This window comes from Myotis brandtii, unplaced genomic scaffold (genome assembly GCF_000412655.1).
Source record: "Myotis brandtii unplaced genomic scaffold, ASM41265v1 scaffold105, whole genome shotgun sequence".
NCBI classification, from domain to species: domain Eukaryota; kingdom Metazoa; phylum Chordata; class Mammalia; order Chiroptera; family Vespertilionidae; genus Myotis; species Myotis brandtii.
The window spans coordinates 1,707,669-1,720,059 of NW_005353538.1; the positions used below are offsets into that span (position 1 = coordinate 1,707,669).

Here is a 12,391-nt window from a genome sequence, read left to right on the forward strand (position 1 = left end):
CACACATCATAGCAACCGGTTGTTTGGTTGTTCGGTTGTTCCAGTGTTTGGTCTATTTGCATATTAGGGTTTTATATAGAGAGATCACTGACTGTTCCCTGTGTGTGCCTCCCATCCCAGGACTATTCTGTAACTGCCCGTCGGTGCTCCTCAATCCCTTCCCCTCTCCCCCCCGCCCCCCATCAGCATCATCTCTAAAGGTGTCTTTCTTGACAAGGTTGTCTCTTTGTGTGAAAACAGAGCATATCTTCTGAAAACAGGAATATCCATCAAACGGTTCTCCCTTTTAGTGAAAAGAGGAATGACTGGAGCAGGTGCAGGGATAGTGGGCTGGTGCCGTGCGTGCCAAGCCCCGGAGGCTGGGAGCCAGGGCTGCTGGCAGGGCTGGGGTAGGCGCCTGGGAGGAGGTGGACACAAAGGCCACACAAGGGAGAGCCATGCCCTGCGCTGGCCTGATTCCGAGGCCCGCACGCACGGCAGCCAGAAGCAGCGGCGAATGCAGAGATGAGCTTTTGTGAAGGAACCAAAGAGCAGAGCGAACAGGAGGGAAGGGAAAGTACCTGGGAGTCATTTTTTCAGATGGGGAACCAAGAACAAGGGACTTCGTTCCTGTGGGTAGGCGTTTAAATACTGGTCCGACAGCAGGGACCTCAGGGTTTCTCTTCTTTCTTTGGAAAGGAAGTGGGGGGCGGGATTGGGGAGGGATTCTGGGAAAGGGGAAGGGCCAGGTAGGAGGAGGCCAGGTGGCGTGTGTGGAGTGTGGCGGTCGCAGAGCCCTTACCTGATCCCTGTGGTAACTAGAGGCTAATAAGCGAGGGCCTCAGCTTATTGTCCCCACTGGGCCACCTGGGCGGGAGGTGTGGCCCTTGGTGATGAACGCTGATCTGTGTCGTCCGGGGCGCTTTCCTAATGGCGCCTCCTCTTGCCTTGGCTTCCGCAGGCTACTTCTTGGGCCTGAACGACCTGATCGTGTCCTCCCTGGAGCTGACCGTGCACGCGGGTGAGCCCGCCCTGCTGGGCTGCGTGTTCCAGAGCGTGGAAGGGAAATGCGTGACCAAGGTCGACTGGACATTCTCACCCAGGGAGCATGCCCAGGTGACGAGGAGGACACAGGGCCGAGCTGTGGGAGCCTTGCCCGGGGTCGGGACGCGAGGGAGGGGGGGCAGGTCTCCAGGGGCCGTGAGGTGAGTTCAGGAGCTCGGGCTCTGGAGCGCGTCAGGACCCCTTGAGGGGGGGCGGGGCAGGTCTCCAGGGGCCGTGAGGTGAGTGTTCAGGAGCTCGGGCTCTGGAGCGCGTCAGGACCCCTCTCCGCCTGGACGTCCAGCTTGCTGCGCGTCCGCCTCCCTCTGCGAGGAAGCTGAGGTCATCATTGGGAGCTCATGGGAGGCGTGCACATACGTTTCAGTTTCTTTTCTCAATGTTGCCCTCCGTGGAGCAGCGCAGGTGCCTGGGGGGGGGGGAGTGAGCTGGGCTGCACAGTCGGTTGTGACCTCAGCACGTATGTGCGGGAGAACCTCTCGGCCTCCTTCCCAGCTGTGTGCCCCGTGGGTGTGGGCAGGTGCAGCACAGCTGCGGAGGAGGTTTCGTGGGCTCTTTGGAGCAGGAAGCAGAGCTTCTGCGGAGATGCTTCTATGTCAGGATCACTTGGGGAAGATGTCCTACTAGCATGTTATTAACAACAAGCTCCCAAGGTTTGCAAATGAAATATTATTTTTGAAGCTCAGGGCATGTTATTCCCAGAATGCTACGCTCGCTGCAATGCTCATGGCTGCGTAGTGTTACGGGAGGGATGTCCCATGTGTAGGTAGAGGTGAGAATCCCCCAGGCCTGTCCCTCCGGCCTGTGCGGCACTTCCTGTTGATGGCTCCTCGTGCCTCACTGGAAGCTGCCGAGAGGGGGGCGGACGGGGGCGAGTGGCAGCCCAGGCTGGGACTCTCACGCAGCCAGCCGGGGCGTCCCATCGTGCCTCCGATTGCCAGCTGCTCCCAGGGCTGTGGCAGAAGACGGGGTGAAGATGGGAGGTGGTTCCCACGAGCTGAGTCTGAACCCCCAGAGCGATCTTCAGAGTGGGTGCTGCATTTCACCCCCAAGGTCAGGGCCGAAAGGTGTGGCCCCTCTTTCTCCATCCCGCTCTCTGTGAGCCGTGGAGCGTGTGCATGTGAGATGCTTCCTGGCACATGATGGTGTTTGAATCCCACTCAAAATATTTCACTCTCGCCCTGGCCGGTGGGCTCAGTGGATAGAGCATCAGCCTGTGGACTGAAGGGTCCTGGGTTCGATTCCAGCCAAGGGCACATGCCGGGGTTTCAGGCTTGATTCCCAGTGTGGGGCATGCAGGAGGCAGCTGATAAATGATTCTCTCTCATCATTGATGTGTCTATCTCTGCCTCTCCCTTCCTCTCTGAAATCCATAAAAAATAAATTGCAAAAAAATAATAACAAAATATTTCCCTTTGAATGAGCACCTTCTGATGATTCACATCAGCTGACTCAGGCCCCTGATGCTGTGCCCTCCAGGCTGAGTACGTGCTGTACTATTACGCCAACCTCAGCGTGCCGGTGGGGCGCTTCCAGAACCGGGCGCGCCTGGCGGGGGCCCTCTCGCACAACGACGGTTCTCTCCTGCTCCAAGACGTGCAGGAGGCCGACCAGGGAACCTACACCTGCGAGATCCGCCTGGAACGGGAGAGCCGCGTGTTCAAAACCGAAGTGGCGCTGTACGTGCTGCCGGAGGAGCCTGGAGGTGCGTGGCCGCCGCTCAGAGGGGAGGAGGGGCTGGAGACATGAGGGCGAACCGGGCAGGGGCCGGATGTTGCGGTAGATGCCAGCCCCGGGCTCCGTGCTCAGCACAGCACGAGTCTGCAGTTAGGAGTGCTCTGCAGTTAGAGCGAGGAGGAATTCCCTAGCCGCCTGGCTCCGTGGGTAGAGCGTGGGCCTGCGACTGAAGGGTCCCGAGTTTGATTCCAGTCAGGGCACATGCCTGGGTGGTGGGCTCGATCCCCAGTAGGGGGTGTGCAGGAGGCAGCCAACCCATGATTCTCTCTCAGCATTGATGTTTCTCTCTCTCTCTCCCTTCCTCTCCGAAATAATAGAATATATTTAAAAAATAAATAAAACGAGGCTGACCGACATTATTAGTTTAGAATCTTTCATGCTCCTGAAAGTGCTGCGGGGGAAGTGCATTCCTTCCACTCACAGGCTCAGAGAGGCCCAGTGACGGCTTCCGCCGCGTTTAGTAAATGCAGATCCAGCGCTTGATCCTGTGGCCTCTGACATGCCCTTTTCACCGCGCCCACCCTTCCCGCGTTACCCACGCTGATGCCGCGGTGTGTGGATCCTGCAGTCAGCGCTCGGGGCATGCAGGGCGCGAGCAGGTTTCCCTAACTTCTTTGGTTCTCAGTTTCCCATTGGTAAACGGAGCGAGTGGCTTCAGTAGATGGTGGTGTGAGAGCTGCTCTGTGGAGCCTGGGGGTGCTCGAAGGATGAGAGCAGGGAGGGCGGATGGAGGGCCTGGCCAGGTAGGACCTCACGCTCTCACCTCCCCTACAAACTCAGCCCTTATCTTGTTCCTGATTTATTATGGGGCCGCCAGGTAAGATTTTGTTTGAAGAAAGAATTCTGCTGCTTTAAAAGGTTTGGAAACTCCAGAATTCTGCACAATTTTTGCAAGTGTGAGACAGAAGGAAACATCTGTGGCCTCAGGAACGCTCGCGGTCTAGTTGGGGCGCTGGAGTGTGCTCCCCTGGCCCCCATCCAGCTGTTTGGGACCCTCCTTTAGAGAGCTCCTCCCGCCACCCGCCTCCCGCTGGTGACGCTCATCCCTGCTCAGCTGTGTCTGCCCCATCACCTGGGTTTGTGTTTTTTGTCCCCTTACCAGCCTTGACCGGCTCCTTTTGTCCCCTGACGGGCACAGAGGGAGCGATTAACAAACACTTACGAATGAATGAGATTCTTGAATGTGCCCCTCACTGGAGTTTGGCGTCTGAAAACTGGAGTTGTAGATGGTAGCTTGGCCTCTCTCCTAATTTATTTATGTATTTATTTATTTATTTTACTTTTCTTCAATTGTCATTTTTCTGATTCCCAAGCTATGACCCCCTGGGAAGAGGACAGCAATCAGCTGCCCGTGTCCCCTGGGCTTGCCTCGGGACCATGGCTGTCTGCTCTGTCTCTGATGCCACGCCCCAACACGTGTCCACACAAGTGTGGCCCACAAAACGGGGCCTTTTCCTGTTTAGAAGAAACGCAGAGGGAACGAAGCAAAAGGAGCAGACTCCAGGCGTCGAACCCGTCCGCACAGCGGGGACATTTGTGGGGTAGTTAGATGTTCCCCAGGGTTGTGTCTACTTTCCCCTCGTGCCGGATGGGAGTAGACCCAGCTCCTCGCCTCGCGCGGCCCGTGCCGCTGCCCTCCTCTTCCCTGGACAGCGCCGTCTGTGCAGTGGCTCTGATTTTCTCCACCAAGTGACCCTTCAGCTTGTAATTTTTCTGAGTCTAGGGCTTTAGTTCTTTTTTTCACCGTTCTTATTTAAACACTATAGACAATATTCTTACAAATAAAAACAATACCAGTTCCTGTTCGGCTGCTCTGGGGCGGCCGTCCTTCCGCTCTGAGGTGTGGAGTGAGGGAGTGAAAGCTGGGCGTGTGCCCGCTCAGGCGGCCCTGGCCTCTCAGGTTCACCCTCTGTGCACGGGGAGGGTCCGAGTGAGTAGCTCCAAGTCTTGTAATGCCCAGTCACAGGCTACGCACGGGTGCCTCCCGCATGCCTGCTGCATTGGGAGGATTCAGAGGGTTCACTATTATTATTGCCTTTAAAAAACAGTTCAGTTTTTAAAATATACACATTTTTATTATTGATGTCAGAGAGGAAGGGAGAGGGAGAGAGAGAGAAACATCGATGAGAGAGAATCATTGATCGGCTGCCTCCTGCACTCCCCATGGGGAACTAGCCCACAACCCTGGCATGTGCCCTGACCAGGAATCGAACCGAGACCTCCTGGTGCAGAGGTCGACGCTTTAACCACGGAGCCACGCCAGCCGAGCTAGAGGTCAGTTTGTAATGCGTGGCTAGAATTCGAGGGCGTCCCCTCCTCTCCTGGTGTCTTTGGAGTGAATTTTTATGACTTTCAGAACAGTTCCCTCTGCAGAGTTCCGAGTTCATCATGTTTTCGTTGGCTTCGCTCTCATTCTGCACTTGTCCTGCTGGGCAGGAGGCTCGTTCTCTGCGGGGAATGGGCCGAGAGGTGGCTGCGCCTTTGCTCCTTCCTGAGCTTGGCTAGGGCTCTTTGGAAGGAGCTTTGTCCAGTTAAGACCTGGGCTCCTGCCTCCCTGAGCACCGCCCTCCCCTCCCTTTCTTCACTGGCTTTGTGTTTGATTTGGGTCGGGCAGCATCAAAAAAATCAGCACATCTTCCTCGTTGTTTTCTTTTCCAAGGGCCTCTTGCAATGACTTACACAGTACACACGTGATGGGGTCAGCTGCGCACAGAATAAGCGGAAGAGGAGCCCAGGACTTGCAAAGCCAGAAGCAGGGGAAGTGGGAGCAGGCCGGAGGGTGGGGCAGGGAGTGAAACAGAAACAACATCCAGAGGAAAACTGTCTGTTGTCTTGGCCTAATTAGTAAGGAGTCCTGTGACCTGCTCTGTAGCCAGAACTGTCCTAAGCAAATCCTAAGGCAACTTGTAGAAAGAAAGGAAGTAGAGGAGAGCCACCTGTGACTCAGTTCTTCAGCCGGGGCCCAGGGGGTTATCCTATACTAGAGGCCTGTTGCAGGAAGATTCCTGCAAGAATAGGGCTTCCTCGGGCCTATTCCTGCAAGAACAGGGCTTCCTGAGGCCAGAGTGAAGCAGAGAAGGGAGCAAAACTGGAGGTGGGCTTCGCTCCCTCCCTTCCCCGCCGCCTCGGCTCCCGCCCGTGTCCTCTGCTTCACCTCCCTCCCGTGTCCGCCGCCTTGCTCCCTCCCGTCTCTGCTACCTCCGATCCGTTCCCTTCTCCGCCGCTTGGCTCCCTTCTGCAGTGCTTGGCTTCCTTCTACACTGTCTTCAGTCTTCACTGGGCCCCTGTGTATGCAAATTAACCGCCATCTTTGTTGGGTTAATTTGCATACTCTTCTGATTGGCTGGTGGGCGTAGCGAAGGTATGGTCAATTAGCATATTTGTCTTTTATTAGTGTAGATCAGGGGTCCTCAAACTTTTTAAACAGGGGGCCAGTTCACTGTCCCTCAGACCGTTGGAGGGCCAGACTATAGTTTAAAAAAAAACTATGAACAAATTCCTATGCACACTGCACATATCTTATTTTGAAGTAAAAAAACCAAACGGGAACAAATACAATATTTGTATTTGCATGTGGCCCGTGGGCCCTAGTTTGAGGACCCCTGGTGTAGATAATAAAAGGCTAATATGCAAATTGTCCCCTCCACTGGGACTTCAACTTGGAGTTCGACCAGGGGGCAGGGCCACCAGCCAACTGCCTGTGGCCCCTCCCCCCCCCACCAGCCTGGCCCAATCAGCCCTAATTGGGTTGGGCTGGCCGGACCCTGCCTGTGCACAAATTTGTGCACCGGGCCTCTAGTGTATGTATAAGAATGAGAGTGCTGTACCTTCCCACTTCCTGTTTATGCGAAGCAGATGTGGGAACCTCAGGAGGTGGGCAGAAGGTGGTGGCCTTCACGCTTTCTTGTACTGTCTTCAGTAGGAACTTGAAGTGGAGTGGGGCCCATGTGAGGGAGAAGGGAACTGAAGACCAGGAAGTGTTTGTCGTACGAAGACAACAGGACTCTCGCCTTGATGTGCATGGGTGGCTGGAGGGGCTCTTTTCCTTGGGAGCACCGTGTGGTGTGAGGGGAGGCTTCTGAATTCGTGGTCCATCCGGACCATCTGGGCCATCCGTGGAGAGGATGTGTGTAGTGTTGGTTGGTAATGTTGACCTTACTGTGGAGAATCTTTGGCTAAATGTTATCTCTTCTAGAAGTTCTATGGCCTCTATTGATTGTATCTTGGGTTTGACCTGATTTATCCTTTTATCCCCAGAGCTCACAGTCTATGTGGGTGATTCAGCTCCGATGGGCTGTGCTTTCCAGAGCACGGGAGAGAAGCTCATGACCAAGGTCGACTGGACGTTCTCACCAGGGAAGCATGCCAAGGTAAGGAGGAGGGCCCGCCTCTGTGTGGTAGGAGCCCCTGGCTGGCAGTATCAGGACGGTGGGGGAATCTAGGCATCCGGTGCCATGTGGTGGCATGACTGGGCCACTTGGCTGGGCCACTTCAGCTTTTTGGTGGGAAAAATAACTCTAATGAATATGCCAAGATAATGAAGAAGGAACCTTAGCTGATGTGGCCCAGTGGATAGAGCATTGGCCTGCGGACCAAAGGGTCCCAGGATCGATTTTGGTCAAGGGCACGTACCTCGGATGCAGGATCCTCCCCAGCCTGGGCCCCAGTCAGGGTGTGTGCAGGAGGCAACCAATCAATGTGTTTCTCTCACATCAATGTTTCTCTCTGTCTTTCCCTCTCCCTTCCACTCTCTCTAAAAATCAATGGGAAAATATCCTGGGGTGAGGATTAAAAAAAATAAAAAAAGATAATGAGGAAGGAGAAGGAGGGCGAGGAGGAGGAGGAGGAGGAGGAGGAGGAGGAGGAGGAGGAAATGCATAGCTCGTCTGGCAGTGGAGACTTGTATGAGGTGGTGCGTGTGAGGCATCTGTGCATGGCTCAGCCACTGTGTATCATTTCCCCCTCTCTCCCTTCTTCTCTTTGTGGAGTTCCTGGGAGAGAAGGCAGGGTTTCTGTGGCCTAGGCAGGAAAGCTATGGGCCGGAGAGAAGAACGACAACTGTGTTCTTATGTAGTTACTTTTGTGAGTTTTCTTCTGCCCGCCATTGCCCCACTCATGGGGTGGAGAGAACCCCCTGTGGTCAGGGGGCCCCAGATGCTGGGACTGTAGCTCCCAGGGGCCGGGGCGAGGAGCATGTCCTGCGAACCCTGAAGCTGTAAAATAGCACGTTCGTTCACGAAACCAGGGATGTCTCTGTGGCGGGTGAGGTGCTCCTGGGCCCCGCTGTGTAATATAATATATTACTGTTAATATAAGTTAAGGCGGACACTTTATGCAAGTTTTAGCTTTTATAAATTAAGACAGAGGTCATCCCTATAAAAGGTCACTGAAATTCACTCGATTCCTCTCTGCTCTGAGGGTCAGGAAGGGCGGCATCGAGTGGCCTGCGGGGAGGTCCGAGTAGTCTCGGGCCGCCGCTGGGAGCTTGTCATGCACTTACATGTCAGCCACCAGTGAGTCCCCACAGCAAACAGGTGAGAACTGACATTCTGAGCTGTGAGTTTGAATCACAAGCGGTAAGAGGTTAGGGCGAGGCCTTTTGATTCGTCTTTGTCTGTACAGCCATCCCCGTTTCTTCTCCTAAAAGCTTTTAAAAATGCGAATGTTTATGTTCCTTATTTTAAAAATGCCAACATGTCCTCATTTAATGAGTGCTTTTGGGCATCTGCTGTGCAGTGAAAGCCCCGCCCTGACGGGGAACCCCCCCCGGGGGTGGGGGGAGCCACAGTCAGCTAATGCAGGGGCAGCTGCAGCCCATCAGTGAGGAGACCTGGAGAAGGAGCCGCAGGGTCTTGCTGCTGCTTGCACAGGCCTCGGGGAGGCCTCGCCGAGCAGGTGGCATCGGAGCAGAGGTCCAAGGAAGGAAGGGATGAGCCATGTGCATGTCTGGGGAGAGGAATGTCCAGGTGTACAGAGCAGCACGTGCGAAGGCCCTGAGGCCGCGACTCAAGGGGCAGCGAGGAGGTCAGTGAGGCTGGAGCACAGTGACCCAAGTCGGCGCGAGAGCAAGTGGGCGATGGGCTCCGAGGAGGGGGCCTGTGGAAGTGCAGGCACACTGGAGTGTTTGCAGAGGAGGAACATGCTGTCACTTACGTTTCTAACGACTCGTCTCCTGGGATTGGACGGCTTGGGAGCACATGGGAGACAGTGAGGAGTCCGGGTGAGAAATGGCCCGAGGAGGAGGTGGGAAGGGGCTGGAGGTGAGGTGCCAGGGAAGGTCGCGGTGAGGGGTGAGATGTTCAAGGAGGAGGGAGCGAGGGTGACTCCGAGAGGTGCAGCCTGAGCCTGTGAGGAAGGCGCCACTCACAGAACCGTCGAGGAAGGCCTGGGCGGGAGCCCGGAGCGCAGTGCTCGACCCGCTGCCACTTCCCGGGAAGCCGCCTGGACAGGGCAGCGAGCGTGAAGCTGCGCCGTACTTCTTCGTCCTGGAGACGAGTGGAAAGCGAAAGCCCGTTCTCACTTCCTCGTCCCTCTCTCCCGATGGACCGTTGTCCTGACGTGGGAGTGCGCTGTACTTCTTCGTCCTGGAGACAAGTGGAAAGCGAAAGCCGTTCTCACTTCCTCATCCCTCTCTCCCGATGGACCGTTGTCCTGACGTGGGAGTGTCCTTCCCGACGACACAGACCCGCACACGTGTGTGTGTGTTCACACCGTCCTTGCTGACAACACCGGTGCTGCTTACACATTCGCCCCCCCGCCCCCCGCAAGCTCACGCGTTTCTCCTTTGCCTCTAGGAGGAGGTGATGCTGCGCTATTACGCCACACGCGGCGGGCCCGCGGGGTACTCCCAGAGCGGGGGCCGCTTCCGGAGCCGCGTGGCCCTGGCGGGGGACACAGCGCACAACAACGCCTCCGTCCTGCTCCGAGAAGCGCGGGAGTCCGACACAGGAAGCTACACCTGCAGCATCCACCTGGGGGACCTGACTTTCAGGAAAACCTTTGAGCTGCACGTGATTCAGGAAGAGCCCCGAGGTGTGTAGCGTGTGCTGGGGAGCGGGGTGGGGGGCGTGGCTGGTTAGCAGGACCAGGACTAGCGAGGCCCGGGGCTCGCAGGGTGCGAAACGTCAGGAGGCGTCACTCGCGGGTGCTGCCCCCGTACTTGCACGGCCCTGAGACGGTGCCTCTTTGTTTTTTGTTGTTGTTGTTTTTTAAATATATTTTATTGATTTTCCACAGAGAGGAAGGGAGAGGGATAGAGAGTTAGAAACATCGATGAGAGAGAAACATCGACCAGCTGCCTCCTGCACACCTCCCACTGGGGATGTGCCCGCAACCAAGGTACATGCCCTTGACCGGAATCGAACCTGGGACCTTTCAGTCCGCAGGCCGACGCTCTATCCACTGAGCCAAACTGGTTTCGGTGGCTGGTGCCTCTTTGAATGTGGTGCCCTGGGCAGCTTGGGGGCCTCACCCTAGTTCTGGCCTTGCTGGTCGGTCAGTGAAAAGGAGCCAATACGTTCAGGGAGCCCGGCCCGCTGCCAGGCCTCTCCGTGGCCAGCGCCGTCTGACAGCTTAAAGGTCCGGGCCGCAGGTGGACTGGAGTTGAAGTTCAGACCGTTTTGACTGTGTGCTCTGGGGTGGAGGGTGAAGGGACCCTGAGCTGGTGGGAGCAGCAAAGAACAGAGAAACAGGAAGGCACCAGAACCAGAAGTAGGTGGGGGGGTTTTCTGATCAAAGGCGCTGTGTTCTGGGAAACACAGGCATTGAGGCCGGCGTGGAGGAGGACAAAGGCTGGGTTGTGTTGACTGAGAGGTTGCTAAGTGAGGGTTAGAGTTAAACCTTAACCCAGTTAGCAGCCAGGATGTGGCTGTGGAGTCTGCATTGCACCAGGGCCCTCAGCGCTTGGCTGTGGTTGGCTGAAGGGGGGTTGGGGGCAGGATGGAGCTCACCTGATGCCCCTGGCCTGGGACTGAAGTCTGTGGAGGCACCTTCTTGTCCGTAGCAAAGGGTCCCAGCTGCAGAGGGAAGCAGGACAGACGGCCTTCTCCACCTCCGGAATCTTATCCCAATGTCACAGACTAAAGACCAGCCATAGTGGGAGCGCGTTCACCTCCCAAACCCTCCCCTCAGCGGTCTCTGTCGCCCGCCGCCCTCTGGCCCTGCCCTGCCTCCAGCCCTGTGCGCAGGTGCCTTCCCGCTCCTTCCCCCTCACGTCAGTGGCTCCTAAGGTTCAGTAAATAAATGCTCACCTCTTCCTCCTGCCCCAGGCTCCTCTGCTTAGCTCGCATCCTGTAACTTTCTTCTTTTTCTTTTGTTAATCCTCACCCGAGGATATTTTTCCATTGATTTTTAGAGAGAGAGGGGAAGAGAGAAATATCGATGTGAGAGAAACACATTGATTGGTTGCCTCTTGCAAGCCCCCAACCAGGGCCTGGGCTGGGGAGGAGCCTGCCACTGAGGTACGCGCTCTTGACCGGAATTGAACCCAGGACCCTCTGGTCCGCAGGCCGACGCTCTATCCATTGGGCAACACCGGCCAGGGCACTTCCTTTTTCTTAAAACAGCTTTATTGAGATATGAACACAGCGCACCCACTCAGTGCACAGCTCGTGGTGGGGTGTTCAGAGCTGTGCAGCCTTGACCACATCGGGTGTGTGGTTTGACGAGATGCTGGCTGCAGGGCTGCGTGTGGCGTCTCTCGTCTCACTGCCCAGCGTCTCGTTTCCTCCGCCCGCCACATCTGGCTGCCGCTGCTTCTCGCTCGGCTCCGATCCGACAGCACTCGGCACATCCCACCCCCTTTCCTTGTGGGACTGGACGCCACACACTCCGTGTGGGACACAGTCTGTCCATCTCTGTAGAGCTGTATGCGGTCCACCCAGTGCCCCCCAAGTCCTTCAAATACAAGACATCCAGCCGCGGCCACCTCTTCCCAGCCCACCTCACCCCCCACCCGCCATGAATGCTGCCACCTACCCGTTGTGCGCGCTGCTTCCCGTTCCCAGGACCCCGTCTACCCGGTGGACGGTCCTGTTGTCTGTGCCTGACTCTGAATCTGCCTTCTTCCCGTCCACCCTGCCGCCTTCGTGCTGGTGTCTTTATCTCCGTCTTGAACACAGGCCTCTGACTGGTCTCTGCTTTCATGCTTGGCTGGGGCTCCCTCTTCCTGCAGCAGCCACAGGTCCAAGCGCTCAGCCCCATCGCGATGTCCTCTCAGCGGCTTCTCGTTGCCTCCAGGACAAAAGCCAGACCCTGTATTTGTGTGTTTAGAATGAATGAGGAAACGAGTGCAGGAAAGTGCCTCCGAAGGCCTCACGTGGCGCCCTGACTGCGGGCTGAGCTTGGTAGCACGGAGCCTTGAAAAGAAGCACTTTCCCTCGGCCCGTGCGGCTCAGGGGCTGAGCGTCGACCTATGAACCAGGAGGTCACAGTTTGGTTCCCAGTCAGGGCACAGGCCCAGGTTGCGGGCTTGATCCCCAGTGGGGGGCGTGCAGGAGGCAGCCGATCCGTGATTCTCTCATCATTGATGTTTCTATCTCTCTCTCCCTCTCTGAAATCAATAAAATATATTTAAAAAACAAAATCACTTCCCATAGAAAGATCAGTAGCATCCAAG

The 12,391-nt window shown here is 56.3% G+C and overlaps 1 protein-coding gene across 4 annotated transcripts in view; it reads left to right on the forward strand.

Annotated features, from left to right (window-relative positions):
* AMICA1 (adhesion molecule, interacts with CXADR antigen 1) overlaps positions 1 to 12,391 on the forward strand; it is a 42,223-nt gene that overhangs the window by 23,198 nt on the left and 6,634 nt on the right. For all 4 annotated transcript variants that reach the window (XM_005856796.2, XM_014539154.1, XM_014539142.1 and 1 more), the window contains 4 exons: positions 941 to 1,095; positions 2,518 to 2,743; positions 7,033 to 7,145; positions 9,570 to 9,807. In XM_005856796.2, coding sequence (XP_005856858.1) covers positions 941 to 1,095; positions 2,518 to 2,743; positions 7,033 to 7,145; positions 9,570 to 9,807 — 732 coding nt within the window. The remainder of the gene's footprint in view (positions 1 to 940; positions 1,096 to 2,517; positions 2,744 to 7,032; positions 7,146 to 9,569; positions 9,808 to 12,391) is intronic.